The sequence below is a fragment of the Ursus maritimus genome, unplaced genomic scaffold (genome assembly GCF_017311325.1).
Source record: "Ursus maritimus isolate PB19 unplaced genomic scaffold, ASM1731132v1 scaffold_12, whole genome shotgun sequence".
NCBI lineage: Eukaryota > Metazoa > Chordata > Mammalia > Carnivora > Ursidae > Ursus > Ursus maritimus.
Window position 1 is genome coordinate 12,863,271 of NW_024423564.1, and position 24,808 is coordinate 12,888,078.

Consider the following 24,808-nt stretch of genomic DNA (forward strand, 5'->3'; position numbering starts at 1 on the left):
AAAAAATAAAGTAAAACACAAAGCTAAATCAACTACACTACAAAGTAAATCATAGATGATGTCTAAAATGGATAAATCAATAAGTTGCAAATGAATTATTTTAAAATATGGAGAAAGGCATCCGTAAGTATCACACTTAACAGCTAAGCCCACGGAAAGGGACTGCATCGGGGAAATGGATTGCATTAGCCCTGGGGTGCGGGCACATGGGAAGGAATTGGTTAAAAGACTCCTGCTTTCATTATAAGCCTTTTTTAGAACTATTTGAATTTTCATTTTTTATTTTAACTATCCATATGTATTACTTTAATAAAGAATGCAAATTAATTAAAAGAAAAAAAATCCAGATACAGTAAAAAAAAAAAAGAGTAGGACATATCATGTAAGTCCTGGTCGACATAATAAGGAATCTGACTTTTATCTGAAGAGAAGCATAGTATCAAATGTTCCCCTATAGCTACCTCTAAACTGACCAATTTTCCTTAAAGGGAGGTGGGAGATCCTACACAAAGCTTCAGGAACAAAACCCAATTCTTCTCTCCTTTTCTCTGCCTTCTCTACATTTGGTTCTGTATTAGATATGTTCTGATTTTATGATTTATTACATATGGTTATTAGATCATTTAATTTAGCTTATAAACAATCCAATTAAGCTTTTCTTGGCCCAAAAGACATGTGGTTGGCAACCTCGAAGATGGCCCCCAGCGATTTCCGCTCCCTGGTATTCACACCCAGTGTAACCTTATGCCCTTGGGTGTAGACTGAACTTTTTGACTCATTTCTAAGGGATATAATATGGCAGGATTGATGTGATGGCACTTCTGAGTTGGTTATAAAAGAATTATGGCTTGTTTGGGGTACTGTATTTCATGTTCTCTCTTGGATGTTTTGTAATGGGGGAAACCAACTGTAAGGTCATAAGGCAACCTTGTGGAAAGTTGCATGTGGCGAAGAACTGAGGCCCACTCAGAGGCGCATGGAAGATCTTGAAAGTAGATCCTTTTCCGGTTGAGCCTTCAGATAAATGCAGCCCTAGCTGACACGCTGTAGTCATATGAGAGACTATGATCCAGAATCACGCAGCTCAGCTGCTCCCAGATTCATCGCTCACAAAAAATGTGAGATAATACATGTATGTTTTCAGCCATTAAGTTTTGGGATAATTTGTTATGCAACAATGGATAACTAATATACCTGGCTTGCTGGCAGGGCAATCAGTCTGAGTCGCAGAAAATATATTTGAAATATAGGAATGAGAATGTAATGATTGAGATCATAAGCTATTTTATTTATTGAAGAGATAAAATAGTACATTAACAAAACCTTATTTGATAGAAAAATAACACCAGAACTCTTACGAATGTGATTATCAGCTAAACCACCAGAGATACTGGTCCTGTTGAATTCTTCCATAGCTATGTAACTCAAAGGCTAAGAGATTGGCTGAAGTCAGGATATGAAACACTGGACAGTTTCTTCTGGAAGGACAGAATGAATCAATAAGACCCTTAAATAAGGAAGTTGCAAGAAACCTTACCCTTTGGAGAAAAAGTACTCTGTCATTCCAGGGCCCAGGCCCAGCCAAAAGGAAGCAGAGGGTTGTGACAATGATCCAATGAGTCTGGCCTCAGAGCTCCCTTCAGCTTGTCTTTTGCTTGGCTTTGGAGAGTGGACTGGTCATGCTTTAGAGGCTAGAGCCTTATTTGACAATAAGAAGATACAAAAATGTAAGTCCCAGGCCCATCCTTTGATCTTGAACCATTAGTGCTGCAGTTTCTCTTGGCTTCTCATGTCCAAAAAATGCTCAGGTATTAGTGTCACCACCTTGAAGGGCATAGCTGCCCCACGAGTGGGTGAATTCTTGTTCTGGTGCCTGAGATGGGAAATGCCTGGCTAATACCCTCCTTTCTGGTTCTATGATACAGGGATCAAAACAGGGAAAAGATGAGAGGGGGACAAAGACACCAGGCCAACAGGTGATCATTTAGGGCTTCATGTGAATAACTGATTTTGGGTTTCCAGAGATGAAATAAGCCTCTCCAGCACAAGGCAGTATCATGTCACAGCCCTAGGGCCTGGCTGGTTTTATCAATCTGGCAGTTCAAGGTCAGCGCAAAGGACATCCCCAACACCTGAGAAAAGAGTTGAGAAAATGTGAGGTCTTAATAGTCGGAGCCATCTCTCCCACACCCCTGGGATTAGCCCCAGAGAAAAAGAAAGTATCCATCACACTGGAACCACCCTTCCTGCCATTACTTCCAATTCCTTCTCTATTCTCTCCTTTAGCTTTAGAATGGTAGTGGGGGTGATGGTGTCAAAACAGTAGAGGATAGAGTGTTGGGACATTTTTGTCTCCTTAAGAAGTCACTTGTATAGTCAAGCACTGCACGAGTCAACACTTTGTGCAATGAGTCTCTCTCCCTGTGCCCTGAAACTCCTTAGTTTCTAAGCAGAGAAAAATGATTTCACTCCGAGCTTCTTGATTAAATCTGAGCTATTCTGTGACATACCCAAAATACTTGGGTATAAAAATAGTAGAAATGTCACACAATAAAAAAGAACACAGAACTATCGGCAATTCGCCCCTGACTTATCATGCTAAGCAGAGAAACAAGGAGGAAATGGATGATTTTTATCATCAGCTCCTGCTTGGCACACAAGGCCAATTTTTCACATAGATTGTTTACCCATCACAAGCTTTTCCATACCAGCTGAGTGAATGACTGAAGTCGGGGTCTGCTTGATGACTTTTAATTTGATTATAAAGCACTCATATTTCTTAGGGATAAGTTGACCAGATAGATCTTGCACCATATTTTCTGTATGCTTTAAATTGGTAATGACATCATTCCCCACATGACTGAGGAAATACGTATTTATCGAGCATGTACCTGGTACTGTTCTAAAACGTTACCCGACTTACCTACTTTAATCTTCACAATAGTTCCATGATTAAGGTCTTACCTGGATCACGCATACACAGATAGTGATGATTCCAATGTGCAGGAAGTTGGAGTGAAACCACAGTTTTGCTTTCGCATAGCAACCCTAGAAAAAATTACAAGTACAAAGGATACCGCTACATTATTCAACTTTATCAGGAAGCTAATTTCAGAAGATAGTTTATATTTTGCCTTATGCCAAGAGACTTAGGCCACTTTGTTTTCTTTCTACGGATGAAGAAACAGGCATAAAGTAGAGAATATTAGACTACAGACTTTTCTGGTGGCGTTGTCATCGCAGTGGCACCTACTGTGGAAATCCTAGATTTCTACACACAGTTAAACTAGCTCCCGAGAGGCATTTCACCAATAGATGTCCTTACGTTCTTTAAACATCCACTGCTGACTTGGGACAAATAAATGGGGAGATAGCCTATGCAATTCTAGGATTTGTTGCATTTCAGCTTCTGCTGAAACCTGAATCTATCATGGCCCTACCAAGCTCCAGGGAAGGGCTAGTTGATGACTGTCTCATTCTTTCTTCATAGACCTCAACATTTCTGGAGATTTTCAAACAATCCCAAGGTGAATAACACCAGGTAACAGAATTTAGGAACTTAATCTCGTTGGGATACAATCTTGGCTTCTTCTCTGGGCCTAGTCTGGAGGTCTGAATTAAGTGGGCAGGCTGTTTGAACAGTTCTACCAACTCTCTCTCCCTCAACTCCAGACTCCTTTACTTATGATTCATTTCACCAAGGGGCTGGATGTTGACATTTCCAAGGAAGAAGAGCAGAGAAACAGGAAGAGGGGGAAGTTTTCTACCTCAACTTTACAATTTTCACTTTCAACCATAAGACCTACCTCTTGCTCAAGAAAAATGTAGATATAATCCTAGGCCACTATCACATAAACTTTTCCCCTCTAATGTAATAGTTTAGGGTAGCAAGATTTGTGATGGCATCTCTAGACTAATGAGCTTGTTTCTTTTTTTTTTCTTCCTTTTCTTTAGTTGTCTGGACAACTTTTGTCTAATTTGTCTAGTTACTTGGGTTTTCTCCCTGGCTTCTATTCTATCCAAGGTTCCTTGCTTCTGGTTGGGAGGACTAAGACCTGTATGACTGGAGTTTCTAAGATAATTGAAAGTTTAACCAAAGGGGCTAATAACAGAAAAGTTGCCAAAAAATTACCTGAACTTGTGGATCTGAGGGGCAAGATGCTGGTGGGTGACCGGCCCAATCACTCGTGCCATTTACACCACAACATTGCAGCTAAAAGCCAACCCCCCCCCAAAAAAACATAATGGTTAGAAAGTCAACAGAAGGAAAACTGGAACTTGGAGAAAAGGTGGGCCCTTCATATCTGACTCTAGTGGAAAATACAGAATTGGTTTAACCACTATGGCTCCTTAGAACAAAATATTTTCAAATCCATTATACCATTTCATTCACATAAGACTCCTTGAAGTAGAAAGGGCATGTTTAACTTATTTACATTTTACAGATGAAAAATGAAGCACACAGGGGATTCAGTCTGACATTTGGGTCCTCCTTAGATCTTAGTAGGGCTTAGACAATGAGCCTACCTGAGAACGCGAAGGATGAGAGAATGTAGAGAACTTTGTACCAATCAGACTGATCCCTGTTTGTGACTGTTAAACATTATTTTGGACCTAGGGGCTGCAGACCCTAGATTCTGGACCCTTCGGAAAGGAAGTCCCTTTAGCCTCTAGGCACTGAGGTTGGAAAATTAAGTCTGGGCTGAGCTGAGGAGGATTCCGTCTGTACTCACAAACGACTGGATGGAATCCCATGCTGCCTTGGTGCTGTTGTCCGAGTGGTATCGCTGGATGCTGTCAGTCAGGCTCTTAGACACATAACTATTCAACTGGGAGGGGCATATTCCAGCAGAGAAGACATTACAAAAAGCAAGTGAGTTCAAGGACAAGCAATTTCTAATAATGGCTGGTGGTTCCATTTCTCCTCCCTCCCAAATGATCTCCTCAGAGCTAAGGAAGCGAGGAGAGGGAGTTTATTTACAGGGAGAAGTGCCGAGACTGAGATAGCATTCTAGGAAGAAGTACATAGTAGTCTTTTGTCCTTCCAGAACTCTGGTGTTTCAGTGGAAGACAATAAAACATGGGCTCTCTTGGGCATGGAGACAGACATTTTCTACTGCCAAATACATGGAGAAAAGGAAGTAGGAGGAAGATAAACTTGTTTTTACTGCTCTTCCCCTTCATCTTTCAAAGCATGATTAAATTGCAATCTTTCATGAAATTTTTACCCTCCCCATTTACAATTACTGTCTTTCTTCCGTTCTTCCACTTTGCCTCTAACTCTATTACAGGACTTCTTCTCTACGGTCAGAAACACAACAATGAGTTGCCCTTTATTGCTTACCTTCTGTTCATACACAAAGAGCAGGATGGCCATGGTCACCTCAGCAAGGAGGATAATCAGCAGCAGGATAAAGAACTGAGGCAAAGCAGAGACATGCTCATAGCACTGATCCTAGTTCTTCCCTCACTCCCTCTCCACTCTGGGAGCATCTAGGTGTGTCTCCGCCCATGGACAGAAGTTCCTAGTCCTGCTTGCTCAGACCTTCATAAGCGTCTTGTTTAGTGAGGTCTATGTGCTGTTTTTCTACAACTAGACTTCAAGTCCCTAGAGGGTGGATCAGCTGTCTTCTAACTTCTCCCCTTCTCATGTGCCTATACAGCTCCATGCTCATAATGAGTATGCAATATTATTTGTTGACTCAGTGAAGCAATTTTGGCATGAGCTTTTTGAAACAGTTGAGCAAAAGAGCAGAAACTATGTGTCTTTAGAGTTTGGGGCCTGTCCTTTCTGCAAGATCAGGGCTAGTTTGGGGTCTGGGACAGGTGATGGTGGAAGTTGAGAGGAGCCCTGTACAGATGGGGAGAAGAGGTATTCTAATCACGGTCCTAACCCTTATTTATCTCCAACTGTAGACGCTTACTCCCTTTATGCTAATCACACACAGCAGAAAACACATTTCCTCTTAATCTCCTTCATCTTTTTATCCCGACATGAATTTTGACTGCTTCAACCTGTTTAACATTTTCCCTCTATCATCTCCCACCTTTTGCCATTAATCTGGGAACAGAGAACAGGAACTTTTTTTATTCCACGTCTTGGCTCCAGTTGAAGAGTTGATCCATAAGGGAAAGAAGATTAACCAAATGACTTAAGGAAGAACCAAGGTGACTGGGAACCCTTACTATGGATGGAGTGGCACTGTTATATCAAGCCCTGTTCTGGGTGCACTTAGAGATCATAGAGCTTACAGATAAAACCCAAGCCTAAAGGTGCTCTTCAGGACACTCAACTGACAGGGAACAACGGAGAAGCTCTAGCATCTCTCATGTGAGATCACAGTGGCTGCCACCTAGGTCCTCGCTTAGGTCAGGTCATCACATCATGGGAAGCACAACATGTATCTTGTGCAGATTTGAGGTAGAGAAGCATCTTCTGCCATTTTAGGAGGGTCACGGTACTCAGAAGAATCTAGAGACTAGATTTTCCATCAGTTAGTGACTCTGACTCAGATCCTAAAAATACATACTAATGTGAAAAGCATTTAGGCAGATGGATGACACATGATTCCAACCAGACATGAAGAGATAAAATGCCATGAAGGGAAATTATGACAAAGGTCATTATTAACACTGTACAATGAATCCCAAGGAGGATAGCAATGTCTTCTTCCACCTATCCCTGGGACCCCAGTCAGAAACATAATACTATTGGTCTGGACAGATCTGGCTGGCCTGAAGTGCCAGTCCTATGTTCTTATGATTTCCCTGTGCCCATAGGTTAGCCACCAGGGAACATCTTGCCTGGGGCTTAAGGCATCATGTCGCTCTACTTAAGGTACCCCGTCTACTGCAAGAGACTCACCGACATAAGCAGACACTTGTTCTCCTTGATGGAGCCCATGCAGCCCAGGAAGGCCACCACCATGATAATGGAGCCCACGATGATAAGCACATTGCCCAATGTGAGGGAGGGGAGTAGGCTGAAGTTGTTGTGGATCAAGAGATAGATCCCAAAGCCCAAAATGAGGCAGCCACAGAACTGAAAGAAAGAATCCCACAGCACTCTTGAATATCTGCTCACATTCTCATTTGAGATTGGGGTGGGGGGATGGGGTAACCGGGTGATGGGTATTAAGGAGGCACGTGTTGTGATAAGCACTGGGTGTTATACAAAACTAATGAATCATTGAACACTACATCAAAAACTTATGATGTACTACATGCTGGCTAAATGAACATAAAAAATTTTTTAAAATGAAGAAGTTTTGCCACCAATGAATCAAAAAAAAAAATCACATCTTTCCATTGGCTCTAGCAAGACTCTCATGAACAACCTCTTTACCCAGCTTTCCCCATGCACCTAGAAAAGAGGTGATCCTACTCTCCTCCTGTGATGTCCCACTCCTGCTTCGTCCTACCCGTATCAGATACCAGGAGAAGCTCATTGTGAGTAATATAGTATCTTCATGCTTCAGATCCGCTACTCCTTGTTCCCACAACATCTTACACATGGTCTTCCCTTTGGAAACCACACCATGTAGAGGGGATGCCCTGGTTGAGCAGTTTATCTTGCTAGGCAGAACACTAGAGAAGCCAAACTTTTAAGAATCTTCCATGAGCGTATGAGTGCAAAGTGATTCTGTATTTGAAATTCGATAGCTAAATTTCATACTGTGAAACCTTCCCAGAAAAGTAGACATTCCTTTCAATTCATCCAAGGGATTAGGGGGAGGAGGGACCAAGAAAGTGTTATTTATACACAGAATGTGGAGTCTCAGGTTTCTCACCCATAGATGTCAGCAGTGAGCAATAGTAGCCTGAAGTCCTCAGAGAGAGAAATAGCATGCCTATAGATAGCTGCGCTGGATAGAGAAGATGTGGTCATATATACAGCGGAATATTACTCAGCCATCAGAAAGGATGATTACCCAACATTTGCATCAACATGGATGGAACTGGAGGGGATTATAAGTGAAATAAGCCAAGCAGAGAAAGACAATTATCATATAGTTTCACTCATACGTGGAACATAAGGAAGAGCATGGAAGACCAGAGGGGAAGGGAGGGAAAACTGAAGGGGGGGAATCAGAGAGGGAGACAAACCATGAGAGACTCTGGACTCCGGGAAACAAACTAAGGGTTTCAGAGGGGAGGGGTGTGGGGAGATGGGGTAGCCGGATGATGGGTATTAAGGAGGGCACGTGTTGTGATGAGCACTGGGTGTTACACGCAACTATTGAATCATTGAACACTACATCAAAAATTAATGAGGTACTATATGGTGGCTAACTGAACATAATAAAAAAAAAGATAACTGCACTGGTACTTTTCAATTTTACAGACTTATACAATGGCAGGATGGGAAGAGGGGAAATTATTATTCCCTTGTTGTAAGCTGGGCATGCCATTCAGACATGCATGGGTTGCTCTCCATACCAGGCTCTTCTGCAGAGGAGAGAGAAATAGAGTGTAGCTGGGAGGAGATGGGCTCCTCATGGTCAGAAGAGGCACACTTACCCAAAAGAGCAAGTTGAAGAAAAACAGAACGTACTTCAGCAATTTCAAGCCACTCATGCCCATGCTGGGATATTCTTACTCTAAAAAGTCAAAGGAAAAAAAAAGAGGAAGTAAGTCACCTGGCTCTGTACGGTGGCACCAGTGCACAGACGGCATAAATGCTCAGGGTTCAAGATCTCCAGCATCACTTTGGGTTTGAGCTGTGACCCTCCTCTGGGAAGTTTCCTCAAACTCCATGTTTTCCCAGACTCTGAACTCAGGTACCAATTGGTTATCTTGGACACTCACTTTTGCTCCAATTCAGCAAGCCAAGAATTCTTCTCACTGAATTAAGCACTGTAAAGAAAAGCAATAGGGCTGCTCTTGGAGGAGAGTCCCGGTAACACACACTAGACCGATGCTCAGAGACTAGTACTTGGGTATTTACTCAAGAAGGCAGCCCAGGGGTCAGGAATTAATCAGCTGCGGACCTCAGCGACTTGATCAGCCCGTTCCTTAAATGCCTGAGATGCATGTAAATACTACATTTGGTCTATAAACCACTCCACATGAAAATGGGGGAACACACCTATGTATGATTCATTCTTTTACTGAAGAAACATTTAAGATGTCTTTTGCTCTAGATATTGTGGGAGATATAACTGTGACTACGCAGCAGCTATCTTTCCGGAGATGTCAATCTTACAGAAGAGATAAAACGAGCTATCAAATATCCAATGGAGAAATGAAAAAAGATAGCAATGGGAGCTTGGTTTAAAAAATATATAATTTCATTTTCTCAGCAAGAACATTAATGTGCAAGGCCTTGTCCTCAGTTCCAGCGATCTGGAAACACCATTCTGAGTTTTCTCTCAGACACGATTGGGTTCTATAGAGTAACTTATATTTTAAAACCACACATAAGATGGCTATATCAAGCAGAATTTCATTTTATTGGGTTTTTTTCCCATTAGAACTATGCCTTTTTTAGTATACAGATTGCTTGTCCAATCCATTGCCTGTACCCTCTTAACAGTATCAAGGTATCCAGAAATCAGGAGCGCCTGGGTGGCTCAGTCGTTAAGCATCTGCTTTCGGCTCAGGTCATGATCCTGGGGTCCTGGGATTGAGCCCCGCGTAGGGCTCCCTGCTCAGCGGGAGGCCTGCTTCTCCCTCTCCCACTCCCCCTGCTTGTATTTGCGCTCTTGCTGCCTCTCTCTCTCTGTCAAATAAATAAATAAATAAATAAATAAATAAATAAATAAATCTTAAAAAAAGGAAAGGTATCCAGAAACCAGATGGTCTCAAGGGATAGGTCATCTAGGCTGTTGATAAGCCTGATGAGCTATTTGTGTTCCCCAATAGAATAATCTCTGTTGAAAAGACCAAATATATATATTTATCTCATATTACTTTCCTTTTCCCTATTTTGTCCTTCTTGTTCCCTTTCTCCTTCTTGTTTTGACACTCAGGATTATTCTTAATTTGTCATCAATAGGTTAGCTGAGTTAGAATAAAATTGACTATAAGTGTGTTCGTATATACTTAGGAGGTTAAAAAAAAAGTACGATGATTTACTACATAGGCTTTGAGGCCACACTTGAATTCAACTCTCACACATGCCACTAAACAGCTATGTGAGATTTGGAAACTTATTTAACATTTCTAGTCACAATTTATTCCTATGTAAAATGGGGGTAATACTTACACCTCCTACAGTGGATGTGAAGATTAAATGATCTTACAACAGAGACTGATATATGACCATACTCAGTAAATGGAACCCATGATTATTTAGTCTTAAAGGAACTCTCTGGGAAGGGAGAAATGGAAGGATACTCTAAGGTTCTATTATGTGGTGTGATAATGCTGCTTGAAGATAGACTGTGATGAATTAAAGATGTACAGTATAAACCATAAGGCGGCCTCCAAAATAGCAAAACGAAAAATTATAATTAATAAGTCAGCAAAGGATAAGTAAATAAAACCTTTAAAAAATAAGCCAGCAATGGAATATTACTCAGCCATCAGAAAGAACGATTATACAACATTTGCAGCAACATGGACGGGACTGGAGGAGATTATGCTAAGTGAAATAAGTCAAGCAGAGAAAGACAATTATCATATGGTTTCACTCATTTATGGAACATAAGAAATAGGAAGATCTAGTAGGAGAAGGGAAGAATGGAGGGGGAGTAAACAGAAGGGGGAATGAACCATGAGAGACTGTGGACTCTGGGAAACAAACTGAGGGCTTCAGAGGGGAGGTGGGTGGGGGATTGGGATAGGCTGGTGATGGGTAGTAAGGAGGGCACGTATTGCATGGTGCACTGGGTGTTATACGCAAATAATGAATCATGGAACACTACATCAGAAACTAAGGATATACTGTATGGTGACTAACATAACATAATAAAAAATTATCATAAAAAAAGCCAACAAAGGAGATAAATTTTTTTTTAAAATACTGGATTATTTGAAAGAAGTCTGAAAAAAAAAGAGTAAAAAGGAAACTGCTATGGTCTGAATGTTTGTGTCTTCACAACATTTATATGTTGAAATCCTAATGCCCATGATGGTATAAGGAGGTAGGGCCTTTGGGAGGCAATTAGGTCATGAGGGTGGAACCCTCCTAAATGAGATTCGAGGTCTTATAAAAGAGACCCCAGAAAGCTTCCTGCTCCTTCCATCTTGTGAGGGCACAACAAAAAGTATGCAGCCCAAAAGGGTGGCCTCACCTGACCATGTTAGCACCCTGATCTTGGACTTCCAGTCTCCAGAACTGGGAGAGATAGATTTCTGTGGTTTGTAAATTACCCAGTCTGTCGTATTGTGTTATAGCAACCTGCGCAGACTAAGACAAAAACTGAGAACAGATGGGGAAAATAGAAAACAAACAGGGAGATGGGACAAAGAGAAAACAAATATGCTCAACTCTAACCGTATTAATAGCAAGTAAATGAAATGGTCTAAGGTCTCCAGGTATGTCCCAATTGGGTCAAAGAACATTTAGTAATGAATTATCAGAAAAAGTAGAAAACAATCCCATTTAAAATTGCATGAATAAGAAGAAAATGCTTAGGAATAAGTTTAACCAAAGTGGTAAAAGATCTAGACACTGAAAACAAGACATTGATGAAAGAAATGTTAAGACGACACAAATAAATGGAAAGATAGTCCGTGTTCCTGGATTGGAAAAAATAATATTGTTAAAATGTCTACACTACCCAAAGTGATCCACAGATTGAATGCAATACCTATAAACATTTTAGTGGCATTTTTCACAGATACAGAAGAAACAATCTTAAAATTTATGTGGAACCACAGAGGACCCTGAATAGCCAAAGGAAGAAAAACAAAACTACACTTCCTGATTTCAAATTATATTATATTACAAAGCTATGGTAATAAAAAATAAATAAATCCATGCATATACAGTTAATTTATTTATAGCGAAGAAGCCAAGAACATACAATGGGGAAAAGACAGTCTCTTCAATAAATGGTGTTGGGAAAACGGGTCAGCTGCAAACAAATGAATGAAGTAAGACCACTACCTTACACCAGTTACAAAAATAAAATAAAAATGGATTATAGACTTGATACAAAAATAGTGATTCAAAGGGGCACATGTACCCCAATGTTTATAGCAGCAATGTCCACAATAGCCAAAATATGGAAAGATCCCAAATGTCCATCTACAGATGAATGGATAAAGGTGTGGGAGATATATAATGGAATATTACCCAGCCATCAAAAAGACTGAAATCTTACTGTGTGCAACAATGTGAATGGAACTAGAAGATATTATGCTAGGTGATATAAGTCAGTCGGAGAAAGATAAATACCATATGGTTTCACTTTCATATGGAATTTAAGAAACAAAACAGATGAACATAGGTGAAGGGAAAGAAAAATAAAATAAAAACAGAGAGGGAAGCAAACCATAAGAGATGCTGAACTCTAGGAAACCAACTGAGGGTTCCTGGAGGGGAGGTAAGTGGGAGGATGGGATAATTCAGGATGGGAATTAGGGAGGGCACTTGATGTAATGAGCACTGGGTGTTATATGCAACTGATGAATGACTAAATTCTACACCTGAAACTAATGCACTATATGTTACCTAACTGAATTTAAATAAAGAATTAAAAAATGGATTATAGACTTGAATGTAAGACTTGAAACCTTGACATTGGCCTTGGCAAAGATTTCTTGGATATGACACCAGAAACAAAGGCAAAAAATGCAAAGATAAACAAGTGGGTCTGCACAGCAAAGGAAACCATCAACAAAATGAACAGGCAACCTACTTAGTGGGAGAAAATATTTGCATCATATATCTGATAAGAGATTAATATTCACAATATATAAAGAACTCATACAATTCAATAGCAAGAAACAAAAACAAAAATCTGATTTACAAATGGCCAGAGGAAGTGAATAGACATTTTTCCAAAAAAGACATACAAGTGGCCAGCAGGTATAAAAAAAGCAGCTCGACATTAGTAATCATCAAGATTGAAAATGCAAATCAAAACTGCAGTGAGATATCACCTCATATCTGTTACAAGGTCATCATCAAAAAGACAAGATATAACAACTGGTGAGAGGATATAGAGAAAGACAGCCCTCGTGAATCATTCATGGGACTGTAATTTGGTTACAGCCACCATGAAAAACAGCATGGAGGTTTCTCAGAAAATTAAAAATAGAACTACTATACAATCCAGCAATTCCACTTCTGGGTATATATCAAAGGAAAGGAAATCATGGTCTCAAAGAGATATCTGCACCCCCACATTCGGCTCAGGGCGTGATCCCGGTGTTATGGGATGGAGCCCCACATCAGGCTCTTCCACTATGAGCCTGCTTCTTCCTCTCCCACTCCCCCTGCTTGTGTTCCCTCTCTCGCTGGCTGTCTCTATGTCTGTTGAATACATAAATAAAATCTTTAAAAAAAACAAAAATAAAAAAATGAAAAAAATTAAAAAATGTGGTCTAGGAATGCTTGGGTGGCTCGGTTGGTTGGGCATCTGCCTTTGGCTCTGGTCGTGTTCCCGGGATCCTGGGATTGAGTCCTGCATTGGGCTCCTTGCTCGGTGGGGAGCCTGCTTCTCCCTCTGCCTCTGCTCCCCCTGCTTGTGCTCTCTCTCTGACAAATAAATAAAATCTTATAAAAATGTGGTATAAATATATAAAAGAGTATTATTCAGCCATGAGAAAGAAGGAAATCCTACCATTTGTGACAACAAGGTGGACTTTGAGGGCGTTCTCTCAAAACTCAGAAGGCAAACAATCCAATGTGAAAATGGACAAAAGAAAAAAAATGGACAAAAGATCTGAACAGATAGTTCACCAAAGAAGATACATGGATGGAAAATATGTACATGAAAAAGTACTCTACTTCATTAATCATTAGGGAAATGTAAATTAAAAGCAACATGGACGGCACTGGAGGAGATAATGCTAATAAGTGAAATAAGTCAAGCAGAGAAAGACAATTATCATATGGTTTCACTCATTTATGGAACATAAGTAGGAAGATCGGTAGGAGAAGAAAGGGATAAAGAAAGGGGGGCTAATCAGAAGGGGGAATGAAGCATGAGAGACTATGGACTCTGAGAAACAAACTGAGGGCTTCAGAGGGGAGGGGGATGGGGAATGGGATAGGCTGGTGATGGGTAGTAAGGAGGGCACGTATTGCATGGTGCACTGGGTGTTATATGCAACTAATGAATCATGGAACTTTACATCAAAAACCAGGGATGTACTGTATGGTGACTAACATAATATAATAAAAAATATTATTATAAAAAAATTATTGGGGATAGAGGCAGAGGAAAGTGGTGGTGGTACGGGAGTTAGGTAAATAAAAGGAGGATAGGGACAGTCAGGAAAAGGCAAAAGACCATGAATAATCTTTTAGAAGTGATGAATGTTTGTTATTTTGATGTAGTGATTTTTAAGTATGAGACATCTATCATGTTCTAGTCATGTAAACCATCTGATGTTTAAAAGTAATTATGGAATACAGCACTTTTTAAATTACAATATATGGTGATTTTTTTTAAAGATTTTATTTATTTATTTGACAGATAGAGAGCACAAGTAGGCAGAGCGGTAGGCAGAGGAAGAGGGAGAAGCAGGCTCTCCATTGAGCAGGGACCCCAACGTGGGGCTCGATCCCAGGACACTGGGATCATGACCTGAGCCGAAGGCAGCCGCTTAACCAACTGAGCCACCCAGGCACCCCTTGATGTAGTGATGGTTTTATGTGTGTATGTGCATGTCAAAAAGTCCTTCCTAATTTGCCCCCGTCCATCTCTCCAAATTGATGGCAACATCCCCTGGCTGATATTTTATTTTTTATTTAATTTATAAAAGCCCTTTAGATAGGAATGATATGTAAAAATACCGTACATACCAACATATACAACTCGATGAGTCTGGGGTAAGTGTACACTCATGAAACCATCACCACCATCAAAACCATAGACATATCCATAATTTCCGGAAGTTTCCTCCCATCCCCACTCTTGTTATTTTTATTTTTTGTGATATTAATATTTAATAGAAGATCTACTCTCTTAGAAAATGTTGAAGGTACAATACTGCATCGTTAGCTATAGTCACTATGCTGTATAGATTTCAGAACTTATTTATTTTGTGCAACTGAAACTTTGTACCCTTTGACTGTCACCTCCCTATTTACCTTTATCCCACGCTGGTAGCAACCACCATTTGACCCTATGCTTCCATGAGTTTGACTATCTTATATCCCGCATATAAGTGACACTATATAGTATTTGTCTTTCTCTGTCGTGCTTATTTCACTTAGCATAAAGTCCTCCAGGTCTCTCCGTGATGTCACAAATGTCAAGAATTCCTTCTTTTTTAAGGTTAAATAATATTCCATTGTATGTACCACATTTTCTCTATTCATTCATGTGTTGATGAGCATTTAGATTTATTATCATATGGTTTCTCTCATCTATGAGATGAGAGGTTTCATATCTTGGCTTTTGTGAATAATGCTGCAAAATGGGAATGCAGGTATCTCTTCGAGATCCTGATTTCAATTCACTTGAGTATATACCCAGAAGTGGGGTTCCTGGATCATATGGTAGTTCTAGTTTGAACTTTTTGAGGTACCTCTATAGTGTTTTCCATAAGGGCTGCACCAACTTATATTTCTACCAACAGTGCACCAGGTTTCGTTTTCTCCACATCCTTGTCAACACTTTTTTTTTTCAATTATTCATTTGTTTATTTATGGTGGGAGAAGAACGATCATTATTTTTGTTTGTTTGCATCAAGTTTTTATTTAAATTCTAGTTAATTAACATATAGTGTAATATTGTTTTCAGGAGTAGAATTTAGTGATTCATCACTCACAACACTCAAGGCTCATCACAAGTGCCCTCCTTAATGCCCATCCCCCATCTAGCCCATCCCCACCCCCCTTTCCCTCCATCAACTTTCAGTTTGTTCTCTGTAGTTAAGACTCTCTTATGGTTTGCCTCCCTCTCTTTTTTTTCCTTCCTTCCTCTATGTTCACCTGTTTCATTTCTTAAATTCCATGTGAGTGAAATCATACACTCTAGCTCTATCCAAGTCGTTGCAAATGGCAAGATTTCATTCTTTTTTTAAAATATATTTTTTATTTAAATTCAATTAGCCAACATATAGTACATTCGTTTTAGATGCAGAGTTCAGTTATTCATCAGTTGCAAATAACACCAGGTGCTCATCACATCACATGCCCTCCTTAGTGCCCATCACCCCAAAGATTTCATCTTTCTGATGGCTGAGTAATATTCCATTGTACATCTATACCACATCTTCTTTATCCATTCATCAGCCGATGGACACATGGGTTCTTTCCTTATTTGGCTACTGTTGATAATGCTGCTGTTTAAAATCTAGCAATCAACATTGACTACTTATCTCAGTGCCTCCTTTTTTACCTGTGCTCATGGGGTTCTTTGCTGGAATTTGCTGCTTTCTCTCCCTCTAACCCTTTAGTTTGGTTAGCCACTATTCATCCTGACACTCAACGCCACTGTCACTCTTCCAGGAAGGCCTCTCTGATTGTATTTATTTCTCTGCACCCAACCCACAAGGAGTGCCCGTAATACCCACACATCTTGGTTATTGTACTAGCCTCTTTGTTTTATAATATCTCTTTCCTCTCTAGAATGTGAATTCCTTGAGGGTGGGAGTTTATTCGTCTTTGAATCCTTGAGATCTAACACAGTCTAAGACTGTTCAGTAAGCCTTTGTCAATTAAAGAATCTGGTTTGGTGGAGCCAACATGACACTGCAGCATCAGAAGCCCCGGGCTTGAGATTTATTCCTCCAACAGACTAATCTTTTGGATGTGGGCAGATAACTTACACAGAAGATTGGGCCAGATGCCTCCTAGGGTCACCGCCACCCCAACATCCTGGGAACCCGTGATCACTGCTTCAGGCCCCTGTAATCAAATGGTCCACAGAACACTAACGAATGAAGCACTATCCCTACTGATTTTTCCCCTCACAGATGGGAAGAAGCACCTCTTCTTTCTCCTTCCCTGATATGCCATGTGCTCAGACTCCCACTGGTTGAAGGAGAAAGCTGCCCATTTGGTGAAGATTGTCACTGCTTCTACCACGTGCGTGGCCCCAGTTCTCTTATTAACCCAGACAGAATGACATTCCGTTTCCCCTTCCTTTCTTCGTTGTGACCACATCAGCTCTTGGGCTCCTGCCCCTTCCAACCCAACGGTCTGGAAGAACTGACACAATGAATCATGGAACGCTACCCCAAAAGCTAATGATGTACTGTGTGGTGACTAACGTATCATCATAATAAAAACAAATTAAAAAGAAAAAAGAACTAGTGCCTCTGCAGTCAGACTCTGCGGCATGACTCATGGCTCGGTGAAGAAAGTCCCTGACGTCAGCTGCCAGGAAACCCCTGTGACCAAACTCCAGTTAACTGTGGCCAGGGATGAAGTTCACTTTTTAGTTCCCTCCAAGCAAAGATCCTGGGCTAGTAAACTGTCGTGTGGATTTCTACTTCAATCACTCCTTTTTTTTTTTTTTTGGCCCATTTTTGCAGGGCCATCATATCTAGTCCTGAATTCAATCAAGAAGTAGCTAAGTTTGGGACAGAAGCTTCAAGAAGCTATCGATTCCACCCAGCCTCGTGTGATCCAATCTTGGAGCCACGACAAGACAGGTCTGGTGTTATGCAGACTATTATATTTATGAGGTGTTAATTCGTGTTCCCCAAACGGAAACAAGCAAACAAACAAAACCCTGGGAATGAAAGGAATCCGTGGTAAAATCATTTTGAAAGTAAATAGGATTAAATAAATATAAAAGAAAAAGCAATAAAGAGTTCTTTTGATGAATGACTTCCGAGAAACTCAATATATGCTAATGTAGATTGTTACAGCAAACTTATTCTTTGTTTTTTTAAGATTTTATTTATTTATTTGACAGACAGAGACAGCGAGAGAGGGAAGACAAGCAGGGGGAGAAGCAGGCTTCCCGCTGAGCAGGGAGCCCGATGTGGGGCTCGATCCCAGGACCCTGGGACTGTGACCTGAGCCAAAGGCAGATGCTTAATGACTGAGCCACCCAGGAGCCCCACTGCAAACTTATTCTTATTTTGAAGATTACTTATAACCGCTCAGAGAACACAGTGTTCCACGGAATACAGTTTGATAAACACTAGTAATGGAATCAGACAGATCTAGTTTGCATTCTGGCAGTGCTACATGCCAGAAATGTGGGCTTGGGCAACTCGTGTAACCTCTCTTTCACAATTTCCTCATCTTTAAAATGGTGATATTCACATGCAGTTCACACGTGGTTCAAGGGGTTAAATGAGAACATTTCCTGGATGGCTCAGCATCAGAGGGCCTGGTTCAGGGAACAGCGTCTAAAAGATCCAGTTTAGAGCTTCCCTACCACTCCATTCATATGGCCAACCCTGGGCTTTCTGCTAGATTTTCAGGAGTAAAATACATTAGGGGCCAGAAGGCCTTTAATGATTTTTTGCTTGTTTCATTTTTTGGTAAATACCAAAAAAAAAAAAAAAGGTTTTGGGCACCCTCTGTAAAAAAAAATCCAAACAATAGAGAAAGTACAAAGTCGAAAGCATAAAATCTTCTGAACTCTCATGTCCCAGAGATAACCATCATTGACATTTTTGGTGTACAGCTTTCCAGACATTTCTCGATATACGGATCTATTTGCCCACTTACATAGAAAAACAAGGTATTCAGTCAGGTGACTACTGGCTTCCTATCCCCTTCTTCACAGAGCCTGTGAAGGTTTTTGGTTCATCAGTGAAGAACGGTGGGACCTTGATTAACAAAAGATTTTTCTAGGGGCGCCTGGGTGGCACAGCGGTTAAGCGTCTGCCTTCGGCTCAGGGCGTGATCCTGGCTTTATGGGATCGAGCCCCACATCAGGCTCCTCCACTATGAGCCTGCTCCTTCCTCTCCCACTCCCCCTGCTTGTGTTCCCTCTCTCGCTGGCTGTCTCTATCTCTGTCGAATAAATAAATAAAATCTTTAAAAAAAAAAGATTTTTCTAAATAGGAATGAAAATCTGTTCTCTATGAGAGTCCCCCAAATAAGGGCAAAATAAATTTAAATAGATGATAGAGTTCACCGAAGCCTGCAAAACGCTGAATGCTTCACGAACGTTTCTTATTTATAATCTTCCTATCAACCGCTAACGTAGGTGTCAACAGCCCCGCTTTGCAAACAGGAAATCCAAGGCTCAGGCAGCCCATGTAACGGGCACGAGTTCGCCCAGCTAACGCACAGCAAACACAGGGCACGAGGCAAGGTCCCCCAGGCTCGCAGCCCACCTTCCTTCCGCTGCCCCAGGCTCCATTTTATGCCTCTCGCTTCCCAGCCTGACTCACCCCCTGCAGTGTGATGCGCCTCGGAGGCCTCCTTCCGTCTTTCAGAGTGAACCCCTTGGAGCAGAGGCTGAGGAGAAATGGGGGTGATGCAGGTATGTCTCTCTGAGGGAGTAATAAGCAATCACAAGGAGAGAGGTGATACCAAAAGCAAACCAAACCAAACCATCAACGTTTATGCATTAGTTTCCTCTCATCTCTCCATCCCTTGGTCAAAGGAATGTGTTTGTCAGCTTAGTCCTCCCCCAAATTGTGATCTGATGAAAGCTTTTTCCTTTTCAAAGATGGTATCAGGGAGAGAAACTGGCGATTTGTAGAAGAAGAGAGAAAGAAGAAAGAAGCAAAGAAGAGAGAAAAAATGAGGAAAGACAAATCCAGATGATGTTGGAGGCTCATTTCCTAGAGGTTCTCTTTCCTTACCCTAAAAAGATGTAGAATGTTGCCATGGAGGGTGCCTGTCCTGGAGACCCATCTGTGGTTCGTTCAGGCGAGCTATGTCCAGCATGAGCGAGGCTCTCTGTGGGCTAATAAAAGCCACTTCTGAAGTATTCCCATCAAAAGTCTGAATAACCTGAATCTAGGCATGAAGAAATACGAGACAAGCCAGATAGAGAGACGTTCTAGAAAATAGCTTGCCTGTCGCTTCAAGAATATCAATCTCATGAAACACAAGGAAAGACTCAGGAACTGTTCCAGGTAGAAGGAGACTAAAGAAACAGGATGGTTAAAAGCAAGGTATGTTTAGAGATTTCCAGTCACTATAAAGATACCAATGGGCAACTGATAGAATCGGAATAAAATCTATAGATTGGTAACAGTATTGTATCAGTGTCAATTTCCTGATTTTGATCATTATAAAGTGGTATGTAAGAGAACGTTTGTGTTCATAGGAAATACACAGTCCAGGGGCGCCTGGGTGGCTCAGTCGGTTAAGCGTCTGCCTTCAGCTCAGGTCATGATCTCAGGGTCCTGGGATCGAGTCCCAGGTAGGGCTGTCTGTTCAGCAGGGAGTCTGCTTCTCTCTCTCTCCCTGTGCCCCTCCCCCCCTCACGCTCTCTCTGTTTCTCTCTGTCTCTCTCACTCTCGCTCTGCACTCTCTCTCTCTCTCAAATAAATAAATAAAATCTTAAAAAAAATACACAGTAAAGCACTCTGTGGGAAAGGATATCATGCCAACAATTACTCCCAAATGAGAAAGCCAAGGAAGGATAAAGAAAATGTGATAAACTGTTAATATTTGGGAAATCTAGGTGAAGGGGAGGGTTCAGAAATTCTTGGTACTAGTTTTGCAAGTTTTCTGTAAGTCTGAATTGAGAGACAGAGAGAACGTTGAATATGAGTAGATGATCTAAGGAATTCTGATCTTTAAGTCATTCCATCATGACCCCTGATGGCATAAATACTGAGATTCCACGAGCTGTTTTTAGAAGAACAAACCACGGGACAATTCTTTAAGGCCTCTATTTTGCTCCTGTTAGAGAGTGAGTTTAAGCCACGAGTTCAAATTGAAAAGAGGTGAGGTATCAAAATAATTTCTCACTCCCATTCCTCAATCTAGTTCTTCTGAAATATAAGATGGCAAACAAATTAAATATATTTCAAATATTTCATTGGCTAGCATATTAACTTCAGGTCAGTTGGATTTATGATTAAATTGTATTTTTTAATGTTTGTTTATGTTAAAATGCACTGGAAATTTATGTAAACAAAGAACACAGTCTACCGATGTCTATTTAATAGGAAGTTTATAAGAAAAGGAGTATAGTGTGTAATGGGGAGGGAAGAGCATTCCACAGAGAATCAGGAATTACTATTTAACTAGTTTTATGACTTCAGACAAGTTTCACCTTACCTGGAAAATAAGCAGTTTGGAATGTTCTAAGAATAGCTAATATTTACTGGGCTCTCACTACGAGTTGAACACAGTATTTGAACCTAAGTAATCTCGAATTGCATTTAAGTAACAACATTCTAACACTTGGACAACAGGGCTCTTATTTTAAATGACGATAGAAATGTATCCTTGCGGCCCCTTTTCCTTTACAACAGTTCTTGGCCACAGCTGTGAGGTGCTGAGGTTCCTGTTTGGGAAGGTACGGTTGTGGGTGCTGGTGACCTGGGGAATGAAGATGACTTGGCTCTATATTCCAACACAGAGATCCATGGCCTCCACTCTGGGAGCGCCCCCCAATGGCCTTGGAAAGGGCTTCCTTCCTCTCAAAGCCTGCGCCCCAACAGCTCCCCACACTCACCCTCCAGTAGCAGTCCTTGCCTCCACTGGCCCAGCCTCCATCCCCGGAGGCCCACTCTGTGTAGTGGTCTCGTCTCTCTGACCCTCTGCTTCGGTGCTCTGTCCCTGCAGTGACAGCTGGGCCCCCAAGCCTGCTGCGGCAGGCACCCAGTCTGCAGGCCCAGGGAGATCTGCACACACTAGGCGCTCACTCGGTACAGGAAGTACTGGGGGAGGACTAACGTAGGAACACAAACCAAACCACTGTAACTAAATCAACACAGCGTTTCCTGGAACAGAAGCTGAGAGGCAGTGGTCGTAACCTCGCAAAGAGCCCCAAACTTTGCCCTAACTAGGGGGAAATCAAGATTAAGGAGTAAGAGACCTGCCCCTTCACGCTCATTTCAAGCCACAGCGTATCAAGTCTGATGTCTCAGGCACAGCCACGGCCAGGTCTAGACCTCGGACCTGCCGGGGTTGTTGACTCTCCCCTCTCACTTTCAGGGGCTGGGTTCTAGAACCCAGTAGGAGAGAGATTTCCACTTCCTGTGCTCCTGCTCCCTTGCTTACTCTCATCTCAAATGCGTCCGGGGGGCGGGTCACACCCTTGGAGTGTGCACGTGTTGTGCTCCATCTGGAACGCTGTTACCCCCAGTCTCCAAAGCAAACCCGTACTTCTCTGAAAATGAACCCGAGCGGTCACCTCCCCTCCGAGGCCTGCTCCTTCCGACACTCCTCCCACGTTGTGTGCACGCTCTTCCCCCAGTAGAGAAAAGATCACATTGTGCTTTGTGCTGTGTCGGTGTGCTGTGTCTATACCCCACGCCAGAATCCACAAACACTTTGAGGTTGATAAGTGTGTCAGTTATTCCCGTGTGCCCGGGATTTAGCACCATGCCTCGCCCTTCGTAAGCTGTGGGGTGGGACTGAAAAAGGGGAAGAGGCTTCAGATGGGCAGTCTGAAGCCCTCTGGGTGGTCAGAGGTCAACCTGAGGACTCCAGAAACCAAAGACCAGTGGAGTTTGACCTTGCCCGTTTGTGCCGGTCAATTATCAAGGGTGAAGTGGCTTCGGCAGCTGTGGGGGGGGGGGGAGGCGTGGGCTTTGAATCATTCCCTGTGGGCATAAAGGCGCCTGATCCTTTCATTTAAAAGCCGAGTGCTCTTGATTTGGCCCACACAGAAAATAACACAGGAAATCAAGCTTCAGTTCAGTCTCTGTTCCAAACCAACCGCAATTTCAAAACAGTGCAGAATCCGGTGGAGATTGAGAAAGCAAAACTTCTTTGTTTAGCCAGCCGCTAGGACTGCGTTTGCTCAGTTCTCTTCCTGGGCACCGGTATGTCTTAAGGGCAGGACTATTTTCAGGACAAATCTCTACCATGCTATTTTTGTCTCCCCACCAGAATCTTCCAAAGCACGGTGCCTGGCCCCAGGAGGCGCTTAATATAAGATTATTAAATGAAGTCATTAAAAAGTCTGGTCTTGGGGCGCCTGGCTGGCTCAGTCGGTAGAGCACGCGACTCTTGATGTCGAGGTTGTAAGTTCGAACTCCATATTGGGCGTAGAGATTACTTAAAACTAAGATCTTAAGGGGCGCCTGGGTGGCCCAGTTGGTTAAACTTCTAACTCTTGGTTTCAGCTCAGGTCACGATCTCGCAGTTGTGGGATCAAGCCCTGCCTCAGGCTCTGTGCACAGTGCCTGCTTAAGATTCTCTCCCTCTGCTCCTCCACCCCTCCCTCCTTCCCCCACCCCCGCCCTGCCCCACCCACACTCTCTCTCTCTCAAATAAATAAATACATAAAATCTTTTTTAAAATCTTAAAAAAAATAAAATAAGAAATCTGGTCTTTATTTTTAAATTCATGGCTCAGTGGCCCCTGAGGTGCTTTGGGAATCAAGAGCCCTTGGTGGCCTTGCCATTCCTCATTGTTAGGTTGGTAAGTAATGGTCCTTGAGGGTTTTCCTCTTCCCCTAGGGCATAATCAGTGGAGATTCCTGCAGATCTTAGAAGGAGAAAGCTCTGATTGAGTGTTTCCTGTGGTCTCCTCACCTCCAGTCATGAGTACGGTGATCACAGAAAGCCAGGACCAAAGCTTGACTTTGAGTTTCTGAGTCCCTGAGACCGCAGGCACTCGTTACAGGGCATGAATTAGAAATCATTACAATATCAAATGTTGTTGGTTGGTGCATGTCGTATTATATTTATCAATAGTTATGTTTTGTACACCAAGGACAAGTTTATTCGGCAGAACCCTGAGGACCACAACGTTCTTCCTGCTGTTTGAAAACAATCAATCAAAGCAACTCGTAGGGGTGTCCAGCTTTTACCTCTTGATATACAGGCAGTGAGCACGCCCTGTGTTCCTGACTCTGAGCTACGTATTGTCATTTGTAGCTGTCCTTCTATTTAGTGGCTTTGAGGAATCGCAGTCATGAAAATTGGTCGAATTAAGAACTGCCGTCTCCCAGCTGCCATTCTAAAGGGCTCTGGCCGTCGGTTCCCTCCTCACTCTAAAATCACAAGATTAATCTTTTAAGAGACCTGAGCATGTATGAAATCTCCCCAGCGTCATGTCCCACAGAAGGCTCCAGGCACCGGAAATGACTACATACAGAAATTCAAGTTCGGAAGCATGTAAGCCCATGAATGCCCTGACCCAAAGAGGTATCAGAAAATGGGAACCTGGTTAGCGAAAAGTCTTTATGGCCTGCTTATCTTTTGAGAGGTGCCAGCATCTCTGATCTTTTTAATTTCCTGCACTAAATATTTGTGAAATGGAAGTTGCAGGAGATTTTAGGCTTACTGAAGAGGTGTACGGACAATCCTAGAAACCCTATCCCACATAACATGGTTCAGGTCTGGTCAAGCCAGATTAAAATGTCACCAAGCTTACCTTTCGCAGGCACTCTTCCTCAGTCCTTTAGGCAGGATCGGTGATTGTCCTTGAGGTGGTCACAATGAGGCTGGTAACACGGATGTCCGGGGCTATTTGTGTAAAAGGAGAAGTGAAGGGAAAATAAATGTGTTCACACTGTGACAACAGGAAGCTCAGTTGACGAGAGGGAGGAAGTGAGGCTGGGCCTGCTCTCTTTAGCCTTAGAGATGCAATCCTTCCCCTGTGGCTTTTTAGACACCTACTCCCATGACCCAC

At 42.0% G+C, this 24,808-nt stretch overlaps 1 protein-coding gene across 3 annotated transcripts; it reads right to left on the bottom strand.

Moving 5' to 3' along the window:
• Positions 1-1,267: 1,267 nt before the first annotated feature.
• Positions 1,268-24,703, bottom strand: CD53 (CD53 molecule). 3 transcript variants are annotated; one of them, XM_008704046.2, is made up of 8 exons: positions 24,551-24,703; positions 8,521-8,600; positions 6,866-7,042; positions 5,345-5,419; positions 4,734-4,829; positions 4,133-4,213; positions 2,965-3,048; positions 1,268-2,132 (listed from the first exon to the last, which is right to left on the bottom strand). In XM_008704046.2, exons 2-8 carry the CDS (start codon positions 8,581-8,583, stop codon positions 2,061-2,063), a joined length of 648 nt encoding a protein of 215 aa, XP_008702268.1. In that variant the 5' UTR covers positions 8,584-8,600; positions 24,551-24,703; the 3' UTR covers positions 1,268-2,060. The 3 variants fall into 3 exon arrangements, with proteins under 3 accessions (XP_008702268.1, XP_040482852.1, XP_008702270.1); XM_040626918.1 differs by lacking the exon at positions 24,551-24,703 and adding an exon at positions 21,678-21,825; XM_008704048.2 differs by lacking the exon at positions 5,345-5,419.
• Between the last annotated feature and the right edge of the window lie 105 nt (positions 24,704-24,808).